The following is a 26,067-nucleotide window of genomic DNA, read 5'->3' on the forward strand; positions in this document are numbered from 1 at the left end:
AAAGAAATTTATATTTTATATTTTTTAATAAAATGTTTACAAAATTATAATGTGTGTTTAAAAAAAATTAAGTATAAAATAGTATATGTAAGTTAGTAAATAATTGTAAATATGTATGCAACATTTTTAGTCATTTTACATGTAAAAGTTAAACCAAATACTTTTTAAAAACAATTTTTGACTTTTGCTTCTCAAAAGCTAATCCAAACTCATTTTTAAAAACATCTTTTGTAAAAAGTCCTTTTACAAAAAGGACTTTTGAAGGTAAAAAGATATCCCAAACACCCCCATATTCTAGGAAACGAAATAACTCAGTCATATCTAAAGTCAAATGGCCAACTTAAACAACGCATGACATGATTTTACTAATAGAGAACATACATAAATCCACTGTATGACAAGGATAAAATCTCAAATCTCAAATACAATAGAAGTGGAATACCAGTACAACGTAAGATAATTAGGTTTCTAGGTAGGGGTGATAATCATATTGTGTTTGGGTTTGTGGCTTGATGGTGTAATTAACGTGTCACATTGTTTAATGCTAACATGTATCTGCCAAATACGAATACGACCCACCTACCCTGTTTTATTATATGTGTTCGTGGGTCATATTTAAATTCGCGTTCACAAGTCATAATCTAGTTAGCGGGTCCCCCTATCTTGTAAGAGTATTTATACATCACCTTCATTCATTTTTAATACATTTCGTACTATTTATAAAAGTTATTTGCCATTATTTTAATAAATGAATAGAAGATTATATTTATAAGAAATATTATTGGTAGAATATCTTATATTAAACAATAGTCGATTCTAGCAGTGAGCTGTCGTGAAATGTGGAAATGATTAAGATTTAGGTCATTTCAGATTAAAAATGTGAGAGAGGATGAGACTAATACTAAGAGTTCAAAACTTGTGTGTCGATATGTTAAATGAGATTTACTTTTAGGACTACGTAGATTTAGGGCATTGCATATTCAAATGTCAAAATCTCATCCACCTCAGCATTAGAAATGATATCACAAGTGAAATTTTTTCTTCGTGGATAAAATATTCATTAGGCCCTTCAAGCGAAACAAAATTTTGTATCTTTTAAAGTTACTCGTGTAATCCTTGAAACAAACGCATACGTCTATCGATATGGTGGGTAGTGTTAACCTTCATTCCGGTATTACAACACATGTAAAAAAACTAGATATCAATTAAAGTCACCTTAGAAGTTTGGACAGTTAGTAAATCACAGTTCATGATGACTAGAATATGAAATTGCGTTTTTTTGTCGAGACTCATGTGTATGATAAAGTTTGATGCGATACAATTTTCTAATTCACTACTTAGGATGGAAGTTCCTTTACTAGCTTCCTCCTACAAAGTATTATATACTTGAATATTCACATCCAATCATGTGTAGAAGATTTTCGCATTATTCCCCTCCTTATATGATCAACTATTTGATTACTTTGTTGAACATATTTGTTTTGCATAAAAATGATATATGTTCTAAAAAGTGGTAATGGAAACATCTACTTCATCTTGGACAAATTTTGGTTTGGTTTCAGATATATTTAAATTGTCACCATTTTGTTCTACTAAGGTTCCTACGCCACCAATATTTATGGTAGGATCGACACAAGTAAAAACCAAAGTAAGTTCCGGAAATATTAAAAAAAAAACTTTCATTGAGTAACCATATAAACAAACCTGTTATTAAAAAACACATTATATTTGACTAATTTTTTTGTTATTAAAAAACTAATTGAGAAATAAGAAACTTGTAGGATAGTATTGTTTCTTTAAAAACTTGTAACATATTTGCATAACTCTTTGAGTACATCCCAAATTCCCAATCCTCTTTGGGGCTCAGGTCGACATTTTTCCCGCTAACAAATCATGAAAAGTTTTAAATACAATTTTGTTGTTAAACACTTTCAAATGTAAATCATGTTGAATTCCACCTGGTAGGCATGTCGTAGTCGGGTCCTAATGGAGTTTCACCGACATTGTGACAAAACACGAAAATTTGCTCGCATAGCATTAGAGGTACCGTAAGTCGTAGTTAATAACTTCTAAATTTAACCGTATTTCTTTTGCAATTTTTAGTTCTAATTGTACAAGTAGTATGTGCAACATACCATGTATGGAAAAAACATCATTCGAAATAGTTTGACGCATAGTTTAAGTCAATTGATGGTGATAGTACTATTTGAAGCGTTATAAAGTAAAACCGGAAAAAAATTCTTTTTTTTCTAATTTAAAATTGATAACTATAACGTGTAGTTTGGTTCATCGGAATCCATTGGAATTAGAAGGAATTGAAATCCAATTCCATCACTTTCCTTTGTTTGGTTCAAGCTTTCAAAAAGACTTGGATTCTTAAATGAGTCAAATTTCCATCCAACGAGGGAAAATAAATTTCATCCAAAAACTTAAGGAATTAAAATTCATTTCAAGTGAGAATATTGATTGTTACTATATTATCTATTTTACTTTCAACACTACATATAAAACTCTTCTGTCGCCACCGCCACCCACCATCACCACCACCACTGATAACTCCACTACCACCACCCTCCACCCACTAGCATCGTCGCCTCCACCACCATCGACCACTACCATTGTTATCACCACCTCCGCCACCACCTCCGCCACAACCACCACCACCTCCACCACCACATATCACCACCGTCACCACCTCTACCACCACCCACCACCACATCCGTTATCACCTATACCACCACACTACCTTCCACCTCCACCACCACTCGCCACCTCCACCATACCATCACTGCCACCACCACCGATATCACCTCCACAACTACCACCAACACCTTCGCCATCACCTTCATCACCACCATCGTTACTACCACCATTGCCACCTCCACCACTACTCATGACCGCCACCATCACCATCACCATCACTATCAAAATTACTACCGCCACCACCGTCATCACCTTCGTCACTACCCACCATCACCTCTGTTGTCATCATCACCACTATTGTCATTTCATATTATTTCAGTTATATTTTCTGCCAACCAAACATCATATGAAATTAGATTCAAATTTCATACTTGTCAACCAAACATAATATGAAATTGGATTGCAATTCATGGCAGATTCCAATTCCTTAACATATTCTAATTCCTTCAAAAACATTCTGCAAACCAAACGGCACCTAAGTATTTTATAAATTCATGTAGATATACAGATCAAATTGTATTGTTTTTTTAGAACATCTTATACATGCACCCATTATTCTAGTACTAAATCTATACATTTCGTCTATAATGATATTTGAACTCTCAATTTTTGGTTGATGGACACCTTTTTGTCAACTTCTAATATCGATAGGCCAAAGGCCTTTTGGTCCAAATTTACTTATATTGTGGATTAAAGAAACTAAAACATCAACTTTAGCCATAGAAATAAACAAATATTTTGTTATTTGACACAAATTATCTTAATAAACATTGGATTAGTTTAGGAAAAAAAAATCAAGGAAAATCTTAATACCGTTTCGCCCAATGCCCTTTCGTCCAAATCTACTTATAGACAAAATTGCAAAAATGGTCCTTGTGGTATGCATTTTTTTGGGGTTTTAGTCCACACCACGACTTTTTTGGATTGGTGGTCATTTTGAGCTAGTTTCGTTGCGTTTTTGGTCCCTTATTAAAGTGAAAAGACTATGATGCCCTTCTGATATATTTTTTGATGCTTTTATATTTAATTTAAATGAAAAGTAAAATAGTTACCTAATTTGGGGCCACATCTCTCTCTCTCTCTCTCTCGTCATCTTCATCACATATTCTTCACCTGTACCCACTTTATATACATAAACACTAAAAATTTAGAAAAAACACATATATCAAACAAATAATTCTGTGATTCCGATTCCAAAACCACACATAACGGACCTTGTTTGATTTCCCCCAAATCCATATAGAACCAACGATTCCGATAGCTGCAGTCTCTGTTGTAAAGTGAAATTATACGTAGGGGAATCAAGGTTACAACCAAGTTGTGATTCAACATTGCAGCCCTAAGACCAAACGTGGCCTTGAAAAGTAACGGTGAGATATTGGTAGTGACTGGTGGCGATGCAGGAAACATCAGGAGGAACGGCTGAGATTGCAGTGGGTTCGTAGGCGTCAGAATTGATTCCAGTGACAGAGATGGGTAAGCCAAGAGCACCATGGTTGTCGTCTTGTTTTTCCAACATCCCAGGTTTGATTCACTAATTTTCCATCAACGAGAATCTTTCATCCTCCACTGTCACATACAAATGGCAAATCAATTTTCTTTATGGGTTTAGGGTTGGTTCCACCTCATTTTCCTCACGCTCCCTCTTCCCATTTCTTTTCACCTCTAGTAATTTTTCATCCTCCACTGTCACATACAACAAACAATCACACAACTTCGATCGATCTCTCTAAATCCCTAATTTTCTTCAAATTACATCAACTAATCATTTACCTGGATGCCAAATTTAGATAAACCAGGTACGTCCATGTACATAATCAGTTCCTTGGGTGTCTCCAGTATGTCCACTGCACTGTTGCCTTCCGATTCGCCATTTCCGTGAGGAGAATGAGAAGAAGGGAAGATTACCTTCCCAATTGCGTCAGGGACGTCCAACTGATGTGGTTGGTGTTAGTCTGGCCCATATACAAAATCGAAAATGATTTGTCGAGGTGTTTAGTTTTTTCCAATTGTTGCATAATCGATTTTCAAAGTACGTATATGTGTATGTATGAGTTACAATGTAGAAGACGATGAGTTTAGTTATTATGTAGGGGGGGGGGGGGAGAGAGAGAGAGAGAGAGAGAGAGAGAGAGAGAGAGAGAGAGAGAGAGAGAGGTCCTCTATTATTATTTTTAATTGTTAAAATAAATAAATAAATATTAAATTAAAAAATGAAAGAATAAATAAAAAATAAATACCCTAAGGATATTATAGTCATTTCAATTTTCAGATGGACTATTTTCACATACAAACCACTCCAAAAGGACTATGAATCCAAAAAACTCGGGGTTTGGACTAAAAGTCTAAAACCCCAAAAATTTGCATATCAAAGGACAATTTTTGCAATTTTGTCTTACTTATATTGTGGATTAAAAAGACTAAAACATCAACTTGCCGTAGAAATAAACAAATATTTTGTTATTTGACACAATTTTTCCTAATACACAGCGGATTAATTTTAAAAAAAAAATCAAGCACAATCCCTTTTGTTATTTTTCTGTACAATGTTTTGTTGCATTTTAATTAACTTTTTATGTTTTTCCAGTATAATTATGATGTAAAGGATTCAATGGACACGTGTTCTTTTTAGCATAACAAATTAATCAATTTTGATTATTTTGGTTTTATAAATTTAGAAAATTAAAAGTAAAATAGAACATATCACATACTATAAAACTAAACTATTTGAACTTCAAGATAATATTAATCAAGTTTGCAACACATCCAATAAAACACCGGTCACCAAACAACAAAAATTTACAATAACACATACAACCAAATCCTTAACAATGAATAAGAAAATTTCGAAAACTTTGTCGAATTCATCCACAGATGAACCTTTCTAAGCAGCACAACTTCCACACACCATGCCCCTGCCATCACCACACAAAATTTAAAAAAAAAAAAAAAAAAATCATAATTCAAGGTGGCCTAGTTGACCCAGGTTCGAAACCTACAACCTTCAACTTTGGGTTCACTTAATTTTCAAATAAACAAATAACAATACTTACAAGCAACCAGAGCTTTTGCGCCTTTTGTGTCTCGTTGTCACCTCCATCCTCCTCGGAGGTTGTAAAATGACCTTGATTGCTGTGTCGAACACTGCTTTGACATTCTGATTAGACATAAACACACAAGATTAAATCCAGATAATTTTTTGACATAACTGACAAAGTTAGGGAAATAACTTTCCAGATTGTTTTCTAACTATATACAAATTTTTTCTCAAATATTTTTAAAAACATCATTATATGATATAACCACAAAAAAAAAAGTGTTAAATATGTCGGTTTTTAGTTTAATATATGGAGTACCTGTTGAGTCTTGGAGCTGCATTCAACATAAGCAACTGCACCAATTTGTTTCCTCAGTTCCTCTCCCTATAAACATCATTAAGTCATTAGAGTTCGGTTTTGACTTCTATGAATGTATTGGTTACAATCTAACAAAATTTAAAGCGACTTAAAACACGGATTTCTGAATTTGTTAATTTATTGGGTTAATGGGTTTGAATGTTAAAGTTAGAAGATTGATGATTTAGTAGTACCTGGGCATATGTGATAGGATTAGAACCACTATGATCAGCTAAATATCCCTTGTCATCACGAAGATCTACATGCAGAAAGACAAGAGAAGGTTTCTTGATTATATGCTTAGTTTTCAAGAAATCTTGATTATAACTAAAATACAAGTATGATACAAGAAAGCAAATTATACCTAATTTTGTCCCCACAAGTACAACTGGAACATCGGGTGCAAACCTTCGAAGCTCTGGCATCCACTGTAACAACATTCAAACTTTTAAAAAAAATTCAACAGATCAAAAGGGTATCTAACTTGATGATGGGATCTTCTTCTTTTACAAAATAAAAGATATTTTTTTTTTTTACATAATTTGAAACCAGAAAGATCAAAGGTAGACATCTAAAAGCGGACTGTACCTTCTTGAGGACATTTTCGTAACTTGCTCTACTCATTAAAGAGAAGGCTAATACAAAAATGTCTGAACCTCTGTAGCTTAGTGGCCTTAATCTGCTATAATCTTCTTGACCTAAAAGATTCAAACTTTTTTGGTCAGAAATCAAGAAAGTAAACCCTAACGATTCCAAAGTGTCAATAAAGACTCTGATAATTGGATATTTAATAGAATACCAGCAGTATCCCAAAGTCCCAAGTTCACTATACTTCCATCCACAGCTACATTGGCACTGAAATTGTCAAATACTGTTGGGATATAATCCTGCAAATTAAGAGATATTAAGATACAGTGCCCAAATATACAATCTTTAATGGAAGAAAACCGAAAACTAGAACAAACCATACAATCTTTAATGGAAGAAACCCGAAAATTAGAACAACCCAACATGTATTCATCAAGAAGATTAAGTTAAATTACATTTCGTGAGATACCCACAAATTATCAAGAGCTAAAATCCTTTTCTTTAGTGTTGGAATCAACAAATCCATCCCAATCATGCTCTGTTGACTTATACATTACACTTGATTCTTTCAAGAAATACACAAGATATATACACAGAGAGAGAGAGAGAGAGAGAGAGAGAGAGAGAGACTGACAGTGGGGAACTTGTTACTGGTATAACAAATGAGCATACAAGTCTTGCCAACGGCTCCATCACCAACACAAACACATTTTATGAACTTTGAAGCACTCATTCTAAGCTTCTGATTGTATTCAGAGTGATTGTTGATCAGAAATCGAAATGTGTTGAAAAAGCGAAGTGAAGAACAATGTTTGGAAGAGGAAGACAATGGCGAAAAAAAGGTATATTTAAGACAAGACAAAGAGACAGAGCTTCTGTAGATGTGTCCAGATTGAGAAATGCCGCCCAAGTTTAGAATTTTAAGACAAAGTTATGCTGCTAATACCAAAAAGGTTATTTTTTAATTAATATGTTTTAAACAGCGACACAATTCAAACTACGCAAAAACAATCCATTTTCCACCTAAAAACTCCATTTGGCCTATAAAACTTGATGACCTTTGAAGTTATTTAGATAATAGTATAAGGATTCAATGTTCAATTTTGTATAATATAATTAGACTTTTATCAACTTTTATTGGTATATTTAGTCTCTTATTAATCTCTTTAACTAAAAAAATATATGATATAAGAATATATATTTTTAAAATATGATATATAAAAAACTAGATCATAACAATATTTTAATCTCTATAACTAAAAAAAAATTATATAACAATATATATCTTTTCAGACGTGTCATCAAAATTCAAATATGAGGAACTCAGGAAACATTGAAGTTGGGTGACCTTTTGACTTTTAGTCCTCCCTCAATAAGTTTTGAAATCCAAAAAAGATCCTTTCATTTGAATTTGAGAAAGAGGCCTCTTCCAAAACGGTAATATATATATATATATATATATATATATATATATATATATATATATATATATATATAGAGAGAGAGAGAGAGAGAGAGAGAGAGAGAGATCAAATGAGAACACCTAAAATGTTGAGAACGTGAAAACGAGTATATTCATTTGTGGTGAAATGATAAATTTTTATCTACAATCAATATGAATATGTTTTTTCTTTTCAATTGAAATTAAAGGCGTAAAAATTTATCATTCATCCACAAATGAATACATGGAATCACAAAAGAATATACTTTGTTCTCGCGTTCTCAACCTTTTTGGTGTTCTCATTTGATCCTACTCTTTTATATATATATATATATATATATATATATATATATATATATATATATATATATATATATATATATATATATATATATATATATATATATATCGTGAGGTTCAATAGCTAAGTAACCAAAAAACTAATCTTTTTTTTACTCTAAGAACTTGTTTTTTATCAAAAAAAAAAATACTAAAATTCATAACTTTTTATCCTTTTCCAATGATATCAAATTCGATAAAAAAAAATTTCATCAAATTCACAATGTGAATCTTTGAAAATTCACAATGTGAATCTAAATTTACACGGTGAATCCGAAAATATATTTAACATTCACAATGTTAAACTATAAATTTAGATATTTTTAGTTTTTTTTTTTCGATAAAGAATAAGCTCTAGAACTTGAAAATAATATTTGGTTCCTTGGAGAACCAATAATTACGGTTCTCTATTGAAAATTTTCATATATATATATATATATATATATATATATATATATATATATATATATATATATATATCATACTTACTATATTATAAACGAAACATTTTTCCTTTCATCAGATTCATTTGAAACTCCCATGACTTTTCAGTTTTTTTCTAATAATAATTATAAGTTGGTTAATAAGATTAAATAAATATCAAACCTAAAGTGTAATTATATATAAATTAAATTTCAATATTAAAAGAATATATTTACTTTTACTTATAAAGTTATGTTTTTTTAACTTTTAACATATAATACTTAATTTATTAGTTTTAATATATTGTTGGATGTAATCCATTATCATTTTAAAGCTACAACTTTTGAATAATTTGTATAAAGTTCTTAAATTATTAACTTAAATATAATATTATAGGGTCAAGTTAAATAAAAATTTTAGTTGAACTTTAACAACCCAAATAATATTTTGTAAATAGTTAAAAGTGATAAATTGTTGAGTCTTTCTAATAATGATTTTAAGTTGGTTAATAAGGTTAAATAAATATCAAACCAAAAGTATAATCATAAATAAACTAAATTTCAATATTAAAATAATATATTTACTTCTATTTATATAGTTATGTCTTTAACTTTTTAACATATTATACTTAATTTAATAGATTTAATATGTTGTTGTATGTAAACCATTATCAGTTGAAAGCTACAACTTTTGAACAGTTTGGACAAAATACTTAAACTCTTAATTTAAATATAATATTACAGTGTCAACTTAAATATAAGTTTCATTCCACTTAAAAAAACCCAAAGAATATTTTGTGAATAGTTAAAACTGATAAATTGTAGTGTTAAATGCAAAAACTAAATTGTAATCTCAATTTAACTAAAATATTTTCTAAAAATATTTTTATAATCGTTAAAAGTTTTCAAATAAGTAGCTTAAAATAAATTTTAATAACAACAGTTAAAAATAACTATATATAAATAATTATATTGTTACCTTTAAAATGTTAAGCAAATAAATATTAAAAAATTAATTAACAATAACAACAACTATAAATAACATTAAACCATATATTATATTTAATTTTATTCATGAGTAACTCGCGGGTGGAAGTCATTCAAACGATTGAGATTATGCAGTTATAATCGATGTATATATTATCATATAATCAAAATAATCAATATATTATATCAATTTAGCATACGAATTATTATATCTAATTTAACAACAATGCTATTGTTATATTTAAAAAACATATATTTATAAAGATTTCAAAATATATATATATATATATATATATATATATATATATATATATATATATATATATATATATATATTCAAACATTTTGATCGCTTAACAACGATCCATTGCAAACAACGGTCGGATTTTTGTGTGTTTCACCCGATGGTAACGACAACGAGTACCCCCGTAACGAGAAGGAATGAGCTGGGGTGCGGTGTCCCCCCCCCCCCCCATTACAACGTAGTTGTGGCTTTGCCACGTCAGCCATAATGAGAAAATTTGTGCCCATACTGTATGCTTTTTCATTTGATTCTTATAGATTAGAACAACTAGGGGCAACCCATATAAAGAAAATACCTAGAAGAAACTCTTAGCCCCCACCTCTATCGTGGTCCTCCTGCTCCGCCACTCCCTATTCTCATTGAAACCCATCTCCAACGCCATTATCTTTTTAGCAACGACGTCAATCTTCACCGCCATCTCCCTCGTTCTTGTCCTCAAACACATACAACAACAAAGAAGAATCAGAGCAGTGAGTTCAATCAAACCCACCTCCGATGAGATGAATCAACTGGATTAGGACTCATACCCTCATTCCAAGCAGAGCTTCGATTACGATTTGGACACGAGTTTGACAAATGATACCACTTGGGTTTAATTTTAGGGTTTGTTTTAAAAGAGGAAATACGGTGAGAAAAAATTGTGGAGTCTTGCCATGTTGTTAAACCAAAGGGGAAGAACAATCAACCTCAAGTCAATAATTCAATCAGATGAAATTTGTCTCGAAACGGATGAGAGGACTACCTCCAGGTGTTGGAACAGGTGAAAGTTAATCAGGAGCTATAATTCTTCAACATCTAAAGTCGATAATTCAATCAGTGGCATCAAGAGCATATCTTGATTTTAAAAGGGTATGTTCTTCAAATATATAAACACACTCATCAAGAGGTATCTCGATTTCTGATTTTATGTGTATGGAGACAGAGATGGGTAATGGTGGTGGTGGATGGTGTATTTTTGGATCTTGTGATGAATGGGGTTCGTTCGATTTGGGTTCCTTCATGTTGGAAAGAAGTATTTGGACATGTTGTACTGTTATACTTTAAAACATAACAAGAAAATAGAATCACAATGTTGAATCATTAAGAAAAGTGGAGTACATGCAGTTAATTTTCACAATTTGGTCTTCATGAATGGGTGATGGTGTAGGAAGAATGCGTCTAGGTGTTAATCTTCACAATTTGGTGTTCACGAGAGAGAGAGAGAGAAGGTGGGCCCTCTCTTTATTTCTTAATTATTTAAATAGATAAATATATATTAAATTAAAAAATGAAAGAAAAATGAAAAATAAATACATGAGGGGCATTACAGTCTTTTTAGTTTACCGGGGGACCAAATACGCATCGAAACTAGGCCAAAAGGACCATCAATCCAAATAAGTCAAGGTTTGGACCAAACCTCAGAAAAATGCATACCATAGGGCCCATTTTCGCAATTTTGTCATATATATATATATATATATATATATATATATATATATATATATATATATATATATATAGTCAAGTTCAATAACGAACTCCTATTTAGGGAGTGTGTAACGCCTGGTTTCTGGTATGCTTTTATTTATAAATTATTCATTTTTATAGAGCTACTCGAAGAGTTGGAAGCCCCAGACTCGTCGAGTAGAATTGAGTCTTAGACGCGGTTTTCAGTGATCTACTCAACGAGTCGAGAGCCCTCAACTCGGCGAGTAGGTTTGTCATATTGAAACCCTAATTTCAGGGTTTTGGACCATATTTAAGCATCTTAATCCTCACCTTTTTCCCTCATTTCCAGCCTCCAAGACGTAAACCCTAATCCACGAAACCCTAGAGTATTTTTTTAGTGTTTGAGCCATTCTTGACTGATTTTGTGTGTTCTTGAAGATAGAAGAAGAAGAAGAAGGAGTTAAAAGGTTCAAGGAGAAGATTGTAGATCTAGGGATTTCTTTCCATCCTCATCACTTTCTGATAATCAAGTCTCTAACTTGATCATTCATTCATTAGATCTACTTGTTGGATTAGTGTCTAAGTCCATAACTAAAATTGGTATGTACTTGACCCGATTTGGCATGGTCTATTTGGGTTGCACTTCACCGGAACAATTTATATGGATAGTCTTTTGAGAATAGTATGTTTATGATTTATATTAATATATTATAAGTTCTAATATATTAATATGGAATCATATTATTTAATTAGTATTGATCAAGAATTAATTTAGTGATCAAAAAGGAACTAATTAAATATGGACTCTTATATATATATATATATATATATATATATATATATATATATATATATATATATATATATAGCATGGGCCAAGATCATTTAGGTTGGACTAAGCTTGCATGGATAGTCCATGGAGTTTTAACCCATGGATCATATGGAAATGAAAGGTCATGGGTATTAGGGTTACATGAATGAAACCCTAATCCTCCATATTATATAAAGAGGTCTTTGGCACATGAAATGGTACTAGTGTGTGAGTAAACAAGAGTGGGCCAATTTCTAGTGTGCTTACTATTCTCTCAAGTTTTCCAAGGTGGTTTTGGTGATTTGTGATTCCACTTGAGGCTTCCACACTATTGGGGCTAAGCTCTTAAAGTTCAAGATTTCAAGCTACATTAAAAGGTATGTCATTTAACTAGGCTTTTGTAGTATAGTTGCTTCATATTATGCTAGTTAGGATGAAACCTTGGAATATTGAATATTTGCATGTATAATAGAGAAAAGATAGATACAAGGTTTATAGGGTTGCATGTACACTATATGAGTGTTAGAATGCTCAAAACCCTTCAGTGGTATCAGAGCCTTGGCTTGTTTTCAATTATACTTGATGCAACTAATTTTTCAAAACCAAGAAACTGTCCAGACTGAAAACTCGACGAGTTCTGGCCAAAAACTCGACGAGTTGGTCTCCCAGTTTGCATATTTTCGAGTTTTTTGGCTGGAATTGGACTAGGAACATTACCGTAAGTTGTTTTTGAACTTGTAAACATGTTTTTAATGTGGTAATGTTCATGCTAATCCAATTTCATAGATAATTGTCAATAGATTCATGTTTTGTATTAGTTTAATGGTTAGGCTAATTACATGAAAATTGTTTGATTTGAATTATACTGTTCTTATGAGTTGATTTAGATTAACAGAAAAGTTATGTGATAATATGTTTTCAATCCAAATTGATCTAAAAGTTGCTCATAATATGTGTTTTTGTAACTTGTCCTCAAGTTATATGAAAAGTTACATTTATGATTATTAAAACTCATAAGATTTCCATAAGTTATGAAAAAGAAGAGTCTCATTTTTATATGTTTTAAAGTCTTCCATAACTTGTCCTCAAGTTATGGAACTTGAAGAGTTTTTTTATTAAAACTACTTTAAACTCATAAGTTATGGAATTGAATAGTTTTTGAATTGTTCAAAACTTGCCCTCAAGTTTTGGAATTTGTAGAGTTTCACACACACTTTAATTCCAAACCCTAGAGTTTTAAAAGTTAAAATTCAACCCTTATACTTAATAATATTATAAGTTAATAATATATATATATATATATATATATATATATATATATATATATATATATAAGATCTAGTCAGTCTTACCATTAGTAGACCTCATTCATGAAGTCGATCTATAAGGGGGGTATAAGGTTGTTGCCAATAAAATGGCAGCTTAATGGGTGTCCACTCTCACCCACCGCTTCGTTGACTGGTGGAGGGTCGTTAGCCGAACAGGTAGGACAAGGACTATAACTTTTATTATAAGTATAATGATAAATATAAAGTAACTAAACCTTTTATAAATTCCCAATCTTAGTTACTTTAGGAAAATGTGAATTTGGTGATAACCCATGAAATTACACTTTGCACTTTGCTTAAATCATTAGTAGAGCGTGTGTGGTTAACCGACACACTAACCTGGATTTAACAAGGTAGGAAAAAGGTAACTTAATGTTTATCATAGGATCGGTGGAGCGCATGTGGTTAACCGACACATCGATTAAGTGATAAATATTAAGGGTACCAAGTATATTTGCATGGTTATTCACACCTTGTTTTGTGATCCTCGGTATCCCAGTCACAAAACTTGAGAGGGCACAATCGAGACTGAAACATGCCATTGAAAAGTTGAATGAATCTCAAAAGATCTAGGAATTTCAAATCCAATTAAAACCTAATAAATTATTTCGTTTTTCATGATGGAAATTGGTGAATCGTCATTCGCCTACCTTCAAATATTTTATAGTTTGGATTGCGGTATCCCTCTTCCAAGTTATAAAATATTGTGTTGGGTCCTAGCCTTAATATTTCATATTGGGTGTTCTATTAAGGACTTAAATCAACTAACTTGATTTTCTCCCATTGTACATGTCTGGTTCAGACAACTATGATCTTCCCAAATCTCATGGAAATCATACTTCTCTTCCTCCACATCCTCCAATTATTCTCCCTGACCCACAAGCTCGAAGACTTGAAAAGTTCAAGATCACTCAAGCCCTGCTTGCAATGAAACATATAGATGGAAGACCTATGTGCACTCATGTTCTAGGAATGAAGTCACACATTGACAGGTTGAGAATGTTGGGTGTCGTTGTTCCAAGGAAGTTGGCTATTGACTGGGTTCTTCAGTCACTTCCTGATTCATATAGTGAGTTTGTTAAAGATTACTATGTGACAGATCACGACATGACCCTAACAGATCTTTCTTATTTTCTTGTTGCTGCTGAATCAACAATGATTTGGCGCAATGGTCAAGCAAATATTGGTGGAAGGTCTATTTCTCAAACTTCCATAGACATTTACAATGGTAACATTGGAAGTCCAAAAAAGCTTATTCTTCCCTATGGGAAGGGATCGACCTTGGTCAACCCGATTGACCAGAAGGTAAAGAAAAAGGATAAGTCTATATGTCTTTAATATCAAGAGAAGGGACATTGGAAGCGAAGTTGCCCTAACTACCTGAAGGATCTGAGAGAAGGAAGAATCAAAAAGTTTGACTCTGCTTCAGGTAAGTCCACTATCTAACTCTGTTGAGTTCCTAATTGATGATTCTTAATACAAAATGTGATGCGGTTACATTTTGATGTTTGGCAGGATCAAGCAAAGAGAAGGAAACTTAAAGGAAGAGTATGTTGAATCTAATCGCAAAGATGGATTTCAATCGCATGGTTCGAAGATCGGATTCTTGAGCTACTACTTAGGAGTTATGATAGATTGCTAGGAAATATGTAATAACATAGTTTTCATTTAAAGTTTCATTGTAAGGAAAAAGTTTTTCCGCGTTTTTAATAAATAAATAAAATTTTGTTTGATTTTATATCTCCTTGAAATGGTATTTATGAAAATTGATGTTTGTATGTTTCTAGCAATAATGGAAATGTGAATTTGATTCTTTAATTTGTGGTAGTGTCTAAATTTACCAAATAAGGAAAGATTCTCATCACCTAAGTTTCAAATGGACCGAAACTTAGAATCATGCAATTTGTATAGTATGATGAATGAGAGCTTTCAGCTTTGGAAAATTAAGACTAATTCCTTGTTCACATGTATATGTGAGTCAAGTGAAGGACTAAGGGATCGAGTACACATTCTTGTGCACCGATCAAGTCCACCACAAAAGATCGATAAGACTATTCGTCATGATTTACTAAAGTTTAGTAAATATGGTTATACTTACAAGTTTTAGTATAATTCTGAAGCATTGGAAAAGTTTCAATGTATGGCAGAACGAATGAGAAGAATCAAATTTGGCAGAAAGATAAAAGTTTCTCTAATCTGAAAAGATGGGAGAGTGCTTTAATATCATGTTTTATGATCATCTTAATGATTGTGAGACCATATCACAATTCATCCTCTAAGGACATCTTAGTATATTCTTATGGCTAAGAAGAGGAGTCATGAATTATTGAAGTGGTTAAATCAAGAAGGTGATACATACTTCGTTCCAAAACAAGTCTTAGAGTCATACTCCAAGAATGTAATTTGAGTGACACATCTTTTAGAAGGTTTATTAACACTTATCAAATGTAAGAGTAAAATGTGTCCTATTCTTGTACATTTGAAATTGGTAAGTTGTGATGTTTTGTATAAAGCAGAGACCAACTTAGGCCAATTGTGTGAAGTGTTTGTCTTTATAAGAATCCACACTATCTCTTGAATATTTGTTTGTCAAGGAATGGGTCTTGGAAAGAGAGTCTTATATGTCAAGAGGACAGTGGGAGTCTAAAAGATCTTGAAAGAGTCTAATCAAGAATAAAACACGTAGTTTATCACTAGCACACGACTTGAGGTTTATAACCTATCGTGTTGACATATTCTGATTTCTGTGCCATTCCAGTTAAAGTTGACTTGCATATGAGTTCTGAGAGTCCTCAATTGGTTGCATAACAACTTGGAAGCAATGGCAAGCCCTTGTGCTGCCAGATAGCAAGAAGTTAAGACTACACAAGTTCAATCCATATGAGTTAGGATTTGTCACTAACCTTGTCTTGTGATTATGGTTTGACAAATTTACATGGATAGGAACATATACACCATAGAAATCTAAGTGTCATAAGGTTTCTCTCCGATTCATGAAAATGATGATGAGCAAACGCTTTCACTAAGAGGTTTTAAGTAGATAACAATTGTGATATTTGCATTCTCAAAGTCGTTAGTGGAGCGTGTGTGGTTAACCGGCACACTAACATGGACTTGTGAGGAATGGAAAAGGTCTAAACAATTGAGACTATGATTATGGCGACCCTTTTCATAGTTCTGAAATTGTTTAGACACACATGTGTGCTATCTAAGGAAAGGTGTAAGACTTTGATAAAATTTGAACTTTGGTAAGAAAGTCAATAAAGTATTGATTTCTAGAAGTCCAGCTGATTTCTGAGTACATGTCAAAGCTAGTGGGAGCATAAGTGTTATGCTAATAATCATCATGTTAGTGGGAGCATGATAATTATAATAAGTGTTGCAAGTTAGCAATGTTAATTATAGAAAACAAAAGTTTCAAATGGGAAAAAGTTATTTTGCTATAATTAAGGAAGAGGAAATTATACTTCATTTCAATTCTAAAAGCTTAGATCGTGAGATTTTAATCAAATTTAGTCAAGTATATATATGAATGTTATGTTGGAATGGTTCAACATAAGGAAATTCTATATATGGGAACATTATTTGCAGTTTAAAATTCGATTATGATTACGGCATCCCTTTTCATAATCTGAATTATGAGAACATGGCAAATAGAAATAGAAATATTATAGCAAAAGACTGGTCTAGTATCATGTCTTTATGTGAGAAATCATGAATCGTGTCTCATATGCTTTGGATATATGGTCGATTGCATGTGCTATAATATTCATCTGTTCTAAATTTTTCCAAATTCCTAGAGCATTAAGAGGGAAAAAGTACTACAACTAGATATGACTAATTTGATTAAGCAATTGTCGAGGACAATCTAAGGTTTACCAAAGATTGGTTGCTCAGGGACAGTTGGAAGTATGGTGTAAATTTTTGGAGAGGACCATATTGACATATTCTGAAAAGAGGCAACTCTTGGTCAGAAGTGATAGTCAAAATGAGAATATGGAAATATTCCCATAGGTGGAAGTTATTCATTAAATCTGTGTAAGATTAGGAAACTTAATGCAAGAAGGATGTTCAAAGCAATATACTTTTAATTTGAGACTTCGTTTCCATGGAATGATCTCCATTGGAATACTATGTAATGACTATTGACAATTTTTTGTGACTTTGTGCATAATCATTACTAGAGGATCAGTGCATATAAGTTTAAAATCTAACAGATTTCAGTAAATGGCAGGAATTTGGAATTGTTGCATTTGCGGTAAGGATTTGGGATTGTGAAATGAAAATCATTGCAATTATGTTCAATCGATCTATTCCACAAAGTAAAGATCATTGACAAACATAGTATGTGTACTTGGTGTATGGCATGACTAGTGTTTAGAAAACATAGTGTACATGCTTGGAGCATGGGAAAACTATTGTTTTAATTCAAGTATAAAGTTGATAATTTGAAACAGTATGCAATGAATAATGTGTAATCAATATGGTGATAAATAAAAGGTGTTCTATTTATATTCATGAGTTCTGAGACCATATTGGATTCGATTATTCTTGTGTTTCACTTTGCATGTTTTGACTTCCAAAATAACTATATGAGTCGAATTTTATCCATTCCTTTTACCCTTAAAGGGATAAAAGCGATATATGTGGGCCCCTCGATGATTTATTGATGACACCCCGAAGTGCTTGGCCATGCCTGGGCTGATTTGATTTGTTCAATTAGTCAGTCGTCATAAATCGGAAATCGGGAAACAACAAATGGACAGAGTGAATGATTATAACCCATGTCTCAGTCCATATGATATCTAGAATGGAGGAATATATGATCCCTTATCTAATGGACAAGTCATTAACTAGATCAGAGTTCGACAGCGGCTTTAAGAGCTACGATTGCTAGTCGGGTTTTGAAGTCATACGTAATAATAGTTTTAGACTTATCCAAGTGGGAGACTGTTGGATTAGTGTCTAAGTCCATAACTAAAATTGGTATGTACTTGACCCGATTTGGCATGGTCCATTTAGGTTGCACTTCACCGGAACAATTTATATGGATAGTCTTTTGAGAATAGTATGTTTATGATTTATATTAATATATTATAAGTTCTAATATATTAATATGGAATCATATTATTTAATTAGTATTGATCAAGAATTAATTTAGTGATCAAAAAGGAACTAATTAAATATGGAATCTTATATATATAGCATGGGCCACGATCATTTAGGTTGGGCTAATCTTGCATGGATAGTCCATGGAGTTTTAACCCATAGATCCTATGGAAATGAAAGGTCATGGGTATTTGGGTTACATGAATGAAACCCTAATCCTCCATACTATATAAAGAGGTCTTTGTCACATGAAATGGTACTAGTGTGTGAGTAAACAAGAGTGAGCCAATTTCTAGTGTGATTCCACTTGAGGCTTCCACACTATTGGAGCTAAGCTCTTAAAGTTCAAGACTTCAATCTACATTAAAAGGTATGTCATCTAACTAGGATTTTGTAGTATAGTTGCTTCATATTATGCTATTTAGGATGAAACCTTGGAATATTGAATATTTGTATGTATAAGAGGGAAAACATAGATCTAAGGTTTATAAGGTTGCATGTAAACCATAGGAGTGTTAGAATGCTCAAAACCCTTCACTACCTACTTCCATTTTATGAGGGTTTTGGTCCAAGAACCTTGGTCCTAGGGATTTGGACGTCCCAAGTAACTTACATTTCAGATCTGGGATCTAGAAGGGGTTCCATGGAATAAAGGTGCAAACTTTATGACCATGGAAGGCCCATGCAAGCTTAAAAATGTTAGTATGTCCCTAAAAGGCCATGCTTGGAAGGAAAGATAGGAACTTTACGTGCCCAACTGATGTCCACGGCCTAGATCTAGTATAATGTGCTTTGGTTTAGAGTATTATAGCTAGTGGACCAAGATTTGTATCCTAGAGAGTTAGGGTTTTAGCTAAAATCTTTTAAGAAGGACAAATTGCGGGTAAAGTTGGAAGCTTTACCCTTAAAAGTGTATTCCCAGTGTGTATATGAAGTATGTGTTGGATTAATGTCTAAGTCCATAACTATAATTGGTAATACTTGACCCGACCCGGCATGGTCCATTTGGGTTGCATGACATCGAGATAATTGGATTGACAAGATGAGGAAAAAGGATACTAGTGATTGATATTAATATATTATAAGTTCTAATATATTAATATATAATCATATCATTTATTAGTATTGATCAAGAATTAATTTGTAATTAATTAAGTGATCAAAAGGAACTAATTAAATATGAACTCTTAGATATATGTGTGTGATGGGCCAAGTTCATTTAGGTTGGGATAAGCTTTCATGGATAGTCCATGGAGTGTTTAACCCATGGATCATATTAAATGAAAGGTCATGGGTATTAGGGTTTAACCCTAATCTCCACACTATATAAAGATGTCCTTGGTTGGTGAAATGTGAAGTAGTGTGTGTACACAAAAGGGCAAGGCCAATTTCACTAGAGAGAACCAAAGTATCCTTATTCTCAAGGTTAGTCCAAGTGTTCATGGTGTTGTGTGAACCATTTGAGGTGTCACGCTTGGGGCACTAGGCACTCAAGCTTCACGGAGTCAAGCAACAAGAACAAGGTATGTATTATATCTGTTTTGTTACCCTAGTATCAATGTTTTGGTATGCTAGTTAGGATAATATCTTGGATATTCATATTTGTATGTATAATAGAGAAAACATATATCCAAGGTATTTAGGGTTGCACGTACACTTAGTAGTGTTAGAATGCTCATAACCCAACAGTATGGAGTTTGGATCTGAAGGGTAAGAGCTTAATCCATTCAGATGGCTGAATCAAACAGAGGAACTCGGCGAGTCCATTGAAGGACACGACGAGTTGAGTTGGTTTGTCCTCTTTTAGCTTAAGTTAGAACTCGAGGAGTCAGTTAAGGGACTCGACGAGTTGATTCGGTAGATCGCGACGAGGAGTAGCCTGGGAACTCGACGAGTTAGGTCGCGATTTCAGGTTCAAGGACTCGACGAGTTGATGGGGCAACTCGACGAGAGGTCAACCCGAAGGTTGACTTTGACCAAAGCGTTGACTTTGACCCGGGGTAAAATGGTCATTTTACCCTAAGGAGAATTATCAGATTTTGACTAAGTGTTATTTTGGAAATAATAGTCGAGGAGTCGTGGGAGCAGCCGTCGGAGATTCCTCACTCGAAATTTCAATAGTGAAATTTGCGAGGTGATTCCTCTTCCAGTAGGAATGGGTCTAAGGCACCAAGGTCGTCCCATTTATGTATGATAGCTTATGCTAGGGTTAGCCCGATGAATTTTTGTATGCTTGATGTCTCCGTGATTCTTGCATGTGTTTTCTTATGTGTTATGGACTTCGGTGCAATGCCATGGTAAGCCCGAGGAAGGTTTAGCTTATATGTTATGTGTTTTGTGTTCCGGGCTCAGTCCTATGTCGGCGTAAGCTCGAAGATATTTATATTTTTATGTTATATGTTTATGTGTTATATGCCTGCTACTATGTTATATGTACACCGGACTTCGATCCGATGTCGGGCGGGGCCCGATGTAGTGGGCAAGGCTCATTGTATGTTATTATGTGATTATGTGTATGGTATGTGGTAGTTTGGGAGACTCACTAAGCTTTGTGCTTACAGGTTTTAATTTTGGTTTCAAGTACTTAAACTAGCAAAGGGAAGAGCTCCGGATAACTGCCTGGCACACACCACAGTTTTAGCATGGGATGAGTCACTCTGATATTTGATATGATTTTGATACATTGACAGATATTATGTTATTTTGAGTTACAAGACTTTTGGTTTTTATACAATGATTAGTATTCATTTTTCCTTTAGTAATGATTTTAAAACGAAAGTTTTGGACCGTATTTTTGGGATGTTACAAGCTGGTATCAGAGCCTTGGTTTGAGGGATTCAGGCACACTCTCGAGTGTGTCTGAACTCAAACTAAGGAAATGGTATAATTTTTTTTTAAAGAAAATTATTTTTATAAAAGAACTTTGAAAAGGGAAATGGGTGTGGTGCATGCAATCAGCCGAGCTTAAGTAAGTACTCCCAAATTACCCATACAAGTTTATGTTATGATATGTGTATCAGCTTTATGAGAACTGCATGCTAAATTAGGACTAAGGATCTAGGAAGGATGCCTTATGTGCCTGTTATATGTGTATAAGCTTTATGAACTATATGCTAGTACAGATTAGTCAGGGATAGCCTGAATAAGATATGCTTGGTTATGTTTACTCAATGCTCGAATGTTGCTTGCTTTGTGCTTTTAGGAGTTCTAGTTGTCTTTTACTAACTATTAAACGAATATGTTAAGTTACATATTGCGAGGACTAAATAATTTGTATTCTAGTACAGATTAGTCAGGGATAGCCTGAATAAGATATGCTTGGTTATGTTTACTCAATGCTCGAATGTTGCTTGCTTTGTGCTTTTAGGAGATCTGGTTGTCTTTTACTAACTATTAAACGAATATGTTAAGTTACATATTGCGAGGACTAAATGATTTTAGAAGTTTAGGTCTCGCTCTATTTCGCATGTAACATCCCATTCTGTCACGTAGCACAATATTGTGTACTTTGGGCCACTTGACGCGAGGACTTCCCAGGGGGTCACCCATCCCGCTACTACTCCCGCCCGAGCACGCTTAACTGCAGAGTTCTTATGGGATCTGTTGCCCTCACGAATTTAAAACGCGTTGTGATAGGGAAGGTATCCGCACCCTTTATAAAGAATGCTTAGTTCTCCTTCCCAACCGATGTGGAACAGGTCTAACCCACCTTCACCCCCCATTATAGGGTTCGACGTCCCTGTCGAACACAACGACCCGTGCCATAGCTCTGATACCATTTGTAACATCCCCCTTTGGCACGTATCAAAATATTGTCCACTTTGGACTCCCAGTACAAAAACTTCCCAAGGAGTCACCTATCCCTAGATTACTCTTGCCCGGGCACGCTTAACTGCAGAGTTCTTTTGGGATCTGCTGCCCTCACGACTTTAAAACGCGGTGTGACAAGGAAGGTATCTACACCCCTTTGAAAGGAAAAGTTTTGTTCTCCTTCCAAGCCAATGTGGGATCAGGTGCAACCCACCTTCACTCCCCCATTATAGGGTTCGACATCCCCATCGAACACATCGACCCGTGCCCCAACTCTGATATCATTTGTAACATCCCCCTCTGGCATATATCACAATATTGTCCGCTTTAGGCTACTCGGAATGAGGACTTCCCAGGGGGTCACCCATCCCAGTACTACTCCCGCCCAAGGACGCTTAAATACAGAGTTCTTATGGGATCTGTTGCCCTCGCCATTTTAAAAGGCGTTGTGATAGGGAAGGTATCCACACCCTTTATAAGGACTGCTTAGTTCTCCTTCCCAGCTTGCTCTTGCCCGGGCACGTTTAACTGCAGAGTTCTTATGGGATCTGCTGCCCTCACGACTTTATATATATATATATATATATATATATATATATATATATATATATATATATATGTTTATTCTTATGCATATGCATATATTTATGGATATGCATATACATGTTCTTTTGCATATGCATATGATTATTCATATTGAAGGCATGTTTGAAATAAGATTCAATCAATCGTAATGTAAATCAAAGTAAGTTTGAACACCGAGATCTAAATATGATCTTAATCCAACTCAATTAATCCGAAAAAATGCATAAAGTGCCTGAAAGTTACAACTCACTTAGGTATCTACCCTATTTATAGGATAATCACAGATTGTAACGACCCAATTTTCACGCCCAAAAATTTCATTTAAATTAAGTAGTGTGTAAAACATTTGTAGTAAAACATCATCCGATCATATCATTTCATAAAACATATCTCGTGTCTGAAAACCCAAAACATGAAAATAATAATAGTGTCAGAGTACAATCGCATAACATCTCATAATGCGGAAAACCAATGTGTGTGTATGATGTGCCGCTACCGCGCCAGCTCCTTCCCCTTCGCTGAAGAGGTACCTGAAACCAAAACTGAAAACTGTAAGCACGAAGCTTAGTGAGTTCCCCCATCGTACCACATACCATACAATCATATCACATACATACTGCCAGGTATTTCTGGGGTGCTGACCTACCCGTACGGCCATTCTGGGGTGCCGACCTACCCATGCGGTCATTCTGGGGTGCCGTCCTACCCGTGTCAAGCCATTCTGGGGCGCTGAGCTACCCATGTCGAACCATTCTGGGGTGCTGACTACCCTTCGGTCCTAACAACCGAACCTCGAGGACTATTTCACCCCTGCTACTACTATCACATATATCATAGCATAATCTATTGTTAGACATATTTGGGGTGTCCGACCTACCCTTCGGTCCTAACAACCAAATCTCGGGGACTCTTCCCCCTCCTACTACCTCTATCTCATGTAACATATCATGTTGCAGCTAAACATGTCATAACATACTGTTAGGCATATATGGGGTGCCTAACCTACCCTTCGGTCCTAACAACCGAACTCTATCACTATCATATACCATATCACGCTAGCCTATAACATATCAGGGAGTAACAACACAGATGAATATCATAAAGACAAATATCTAGCATACGATCCCTACTGGTGGGTCGGCATTGTGGCCGTAGACCCACCGCTACTGGAAGGTAACTCACCTCGTAGTAGCTGCTGAACTGTGCGGGAATCCTCTGACTGCTGCTGCTGTTGCTCCGGAAATCCTACGACTAAAATTCCCACAAAACACTTAGTCAGAAACTGACATCTACTCTTAGGGTAAAATGACCATTTTACCCCCTGACCAAGTCAAAGTCAACTTCTAGTTGACCTGACTCACCGAGTTAGCTCGCCAACTCGCCGAGTCCCTATCCTTCCATTAGACCTCAAACCCGTCTCTACTCGTCGAGTTAGGCGATGACTCGACGAGTTTTCCTTCTAAATGAACATCGACTGAATCCTCATCCGACTCGCCGAGTGTTGGTGTGCCTAGGGCAGCACAGCAGAACCGCGTCCAAGCCCTAGAGCCGGGCACACCAGCCAGGCTCAGCGCCCGCTGGCGCCCCCGGGAGCGGAACGGACAGGCGGAAGGCTCGCGCCCACCAAGTAACGCTCCTTGCTCTGAGACAAAAGATACGGTCAGGAGACAAAGGGCAGGATTAGAGCATTACCGTCGGAGCCAATGAGAGCGCTCTAGCGGTTGAGGGCGCACGACCCTCCAATCAGCGCCTCTGACCTTGTCTCCTCCAAAAGTGATCCTGTCTGGTACGGACCAGGCAGGAGCGCTAGGTATAAAAGGATGTGCACACAAGATCAGCGAGGTAAGCTCTCTAACCAATCCTGAGAGAACAGACACAAACCCTAAAGTCATCCTAACTTGACCGTCGAAGCGTTCTCCCGGGAACCCCTCTCGGGAAGCGGCTGACGGCCCTTGTTCTTTGTGATCTTGCAGTTATAACCACGCAACCGAGGAGATCTCATCCCAGAGTCAGAAGCAAGATCTCATCCAGGACAAGGTTCCATCATTTGGCGCCATCCGTTTGTGAGACGAAGAACACAAACAAAAGCACGAAAGCAAGCATCAATGGCGTCCAACGGTAGTGAGGGACGACCAATTAGTCCCATACGTCCCATGACGACGTTGGACGAAACGCCACCGCCTACAACGACCAACATGCCAGTTTTGGGCGAAGGAAGTTCTACAACAGCCGCCGGAAACATTTCGCAACCGTTGTTTTCTCAGCAAGGAACAACTTCGGTGGGGCTACTTTCGCCTACACAGCTTCAGATGCCGCCGTTCTTTGCGCCGCCGCTACAACAGGCATGAACAGTTCACTCAACTGCACCCCCGTCGAGCCATATTCTCAACCTTTCACTGTCATTCGTAACACCTACATCGTTCCAGACGACTGGTGGACAGAGTTCCACAACGCTACTACCACCATTGGCGCAAACCATGATGAACCATTCACCACCCGTCTACCCGACGGTTGGTGCATGGACTTGACCGACTATTCCCTCAAACAACAACCTACAACAGCCGATAATGATCAACCCTGTTACATCCATGCACCCTTTCTCCACTAGCTATCCCCTCCAGCTACCATTCCAGCCATACCCCTTTTATGGACCAAGTTCAGGCTACCTTACGCCCCTACAACATGGAATGAGTTCTCAATACCAGCAAGGGACATTGACTGCTCCAAACCAGGATGGTTTTTCCTGGAGCGTAACATCTCCGTTTGTTAAAGAGTTGTTCGATTACAAAATACCAAACACTGCAAAGCTCCCGACGC

The 26,067-nt window shown here is 35.1% G+C and overlaps 1 protein-coding gene across 1 annotated transcript; it reads right to left on the bottom strand.

Annotated features, from left to right (window-relative positions):
- Positions 1-5,411: 5,411 nt before the first annotated feature.
- Positions 5,412-7,587, bottom strand: LOC145053791 (rac-like GTP-binding protein ARAC7). The gene is made up of 8 exons (XM_079001892.1): positions 7,321-7,587; positions 6,898-6,985; positions 6,687-6,796; positions 6,463-6,526; positions 6,293-6,357; positions 6,060-6,125; positions 5,757-5,860; positions 5,412-5,618 (listed from the first exon to the last, which is right to left on the bottom strand). Exons 1-8 carry the CDS (start codon positions 7,417-7,419, stop codon positions 5,588-5,590), a joined length of 627 nt encoding a protein of 208 aa, XP_078858018.1. The 5' UTR covers positions 7,420-7,587; the 3' UTR covers positions 5,412-5,587.
- Positions 7,588-26,067: the final 18,480 nt, after the last annotated feature.

This window comes from Lactuca serriola, chromosome 5 (genome assembly GCF_051521515.1).
Source record: "Lactuca serriola cultivar US96UC23 chromosome 5, Lser_US96UC23_V15, whole genome shotgun sequence".
NCBI classification, from domain to species: Eukaryota; Viridiplantae; Streptophyta; class Magnoliopsida; order Asterales; family Asteraceae; genus Lactuca; species Lactuca serriola.